The sequence below is a fragment of the Scyliorhinus torazame genome, chromosome 7 (genome assembly GCF_047496885.1).
Source record: "Scyliorhinus torazame isolate Kashiwa2021f chromosome 7, sScyTor2.1, whole genome shotgun sequence".
NCBI classification, from domain to species: Eukaryota; Metazoa; Chordata; class Chondrichthyes; order Carcharhiniformes; family Scyliorhinidae; genus Scyliorhinus; species Scyliorhinus torazame.
The window spans coordinates 9,969,200-9,971,699 of NC_092713.1; the positions used below are offsets into that span (position 1 = coordinate 9,969,200).

At 54.6% G+C, this 2,500-nt stretch overlaps 1 protein-coding gene across 1 annotated transcript in view; it reads left to right on the plus strand.

Moving 5' to 3' along the window:
• The window catches only part of LOC140427240 (uncharacterized), a 435,573-nt gene that overhangs the window by 3,359 nt on the left and 429,714 nt on the right, over positions 1-2,500 (plus strand). Inside the window, 2 exon segments of the mRNA XM_072512840.1 lie at positions 1,044-2,069; positions 2,072-2,478. Coding sequence (XP_072368941.1) covers positions 1,044-2,069; positions 2,072-2,478 — 1,433 coding nt within the window.

A 2,500-nucleotide genomic window follows, 5' to 3' on the forward strand; every position in this document is an offset into this window, starting at 1 on the left:
CATTCTCCGACCCCCCCGCCGGATCGGAGAATGGCCGTTGGCCGCCGTGAATCCCGCCCCCGCCCCCGCCGAAGTCTCCGCTCCGGAGATTGGGCGGGGGCAGGAATCCGACCGCGCCGGTTGGCGGGACCCCCCCGCTGGATTCTCCGGCCCGGATGGGCCGAAGTCCCGCCCAGGAATTGCCTGTCCCGCCGGCGTAAATCAAACCTGGTATTTACCGGCGGGACCAGGCGGCGTGGGCGGGCTCCGGGGTCCTGGGGGGGGGCGCGGGGCGATCTGACCCCGGGGGGTGCCCCCACGGTGGCCTGGCCCGCGATCGGGGCCCACCGATCCGCGGGCAGGCCTGTGCCGTGGGGGCACTCTTTCCCTTCCGCCTCCGCCACGGCCTCCACCATGGCGGAGGCGGAAGAGACTCTCCCCACTGCGCATGCACGGGAAACTGACAGCGGCCGCTGACGCTCCCGCGCATGTGCCGCCCCGAATGTCATTTCCGCGCCAGCTGGCGGGGCTACAAACGCCGTTTCCCGCCAGCTGGCGGGGCGGAAATCCCTCCGGCGTCGGCCTAGCCCCTCAATGTTGGGGCTAGGCCGCCAAAGGATGCGGAGACTTCCGCACCTTTTTGCCGGTGCGATGCCCGTCTGATTTGCGCCGGCTTTGGCGCCCAGTCGGCGGGCATCCCGCCGTTGGGGGAGAATTTCGCCCAGGGGTGTCTGACTTGTCTTTGAATATATTCGGTGACCCAGCCTTCACTGCTGCCTGGGGTAGAGATCTCCACGGGATAACCATTCTCTGAGAGGAGAAATTCCTCCTCACCTATGTCATAAACGGGAGGCCCCTTATTTTTAAACTGTGTCCCCACGTTCTAGAGTCCCCCACTCGAGGAACCTTGGGGGTGAGGTGCTGGGGTGAGGTGAAGAGGGACGGAGCATAAACACAAGCAGTGACCGGTTGGGCCGAATGGACGTTCCTGTGCCGTAAATTCTATGTTCTGAGATTGAGATTGTCGCACGGCACATTTTCATGGTTTTCCTTCTTTGTTCTAGGTGTAGACCTTCTCCAGAAACTTGGTCTCCTGGACAACGGAGCACAATTCCCATCGCCTCCGCCTTCTCAGCGAGCATGGACATCACTCTCATTACCTCAGGGGATCACAAAGACAGAGTCAGGCATTATCCTGTCAAGCGACGCACACATTGAGGCGCCGACAGCAAGCGTCATGCCAGGAGACTTTGGAGATGAATTCACTATAGTTGTTAGCCTCTGTTCTCATCGTGTCAACAATGCTTTTCTCTTCAGTGTTAGAAACAAGAATAGACTCCAGTTTGGTGTACAGATTTTACCAAGGAAATTAGTTGTGTACGTTGCCGAGAAGCCATCTGTATATTTTGATTACAACGCTCACAATGGACAATGGCACTCGTTCGCCATTGCGATTAAAGGTAGAACTGCCACCTTTTCAGCCGACTGTGGCGAACAGGTCATCAGCAAGGAACTGCCTTTCGAACTGCCGACGTTTGTTTCTGGCAGCAAGCTGACCTTGGGGAGGATGAGCTTGAAAGCAGTTCCGTTTGAAGGCGCCATATGCCAGCTGGATATTTACCCGAATGCCCAAGCTTCGACCAACTATTGCAATTATGTCAAGAAACAGTGCCGCCTGACAGACAGCTACCGATCCCCCTCACCCTCACTTTCCACCACCACCCTTCCCGATGTCGCCAATTCCAGCTCTCGGGATACAAGCTCTTCACTGAGTGAAGAAATACAACCAAAACCAAGCTCAGCAACCATGTCACCTCATGCCACAAACACACAAGGGCAAGAGGTTACGGATCAAGATAAATATTTCGGCCATTCATTAGACGGAGGTGTTGAAACTAATACGCAAAGGAATTTGCTGGAATCAAGGGTTTTGTCTCCATTGACTCCAACGTCGACCCCCCGTTTCAATGACACTTTGAGATTGCGCCCATCCCATGATACAGGGATCGACCCCAGTACTGGTCAGGCCGCCCGTCACCAAAACCTTAAACCTGACACCAGAAAATCTGAAGGACCGTCCAGCAGGGAGGGGCAGAATTAGAAGAAGATCATTCGGAAATTGTCACGGAAGGTGGAAACCGGGAGAATGCAGAGTTGTCCGACAAAGATTCTTCCCTCTTAACTGCGCTGCTAAAACTACACGTGGGAAAGGAAAGTCTGGGAAATGTAAACCGCCCTGAGATAGAGGAGCAAATTTCAGATCAGCTTATGGGAATACAGATGATCAATGCAACATTGTACAGAGCGTCGAAGGACACCTTGGTGCAAAATCAGAATGCCGTGTGGGCCGAAAATGATGACTCCCCTCTGGATTCTGATCACACCATAGAAAATTCACACGAAATTGACATTGAAAACTACGACTATGATTATGAAGACTTCCTGGACTATTTAGTTTATGAAGGTTTACCTGGACCAAAGGGGGAGCCAGGTCCGCCTGTAAGTCTTTCGAATTAATCTA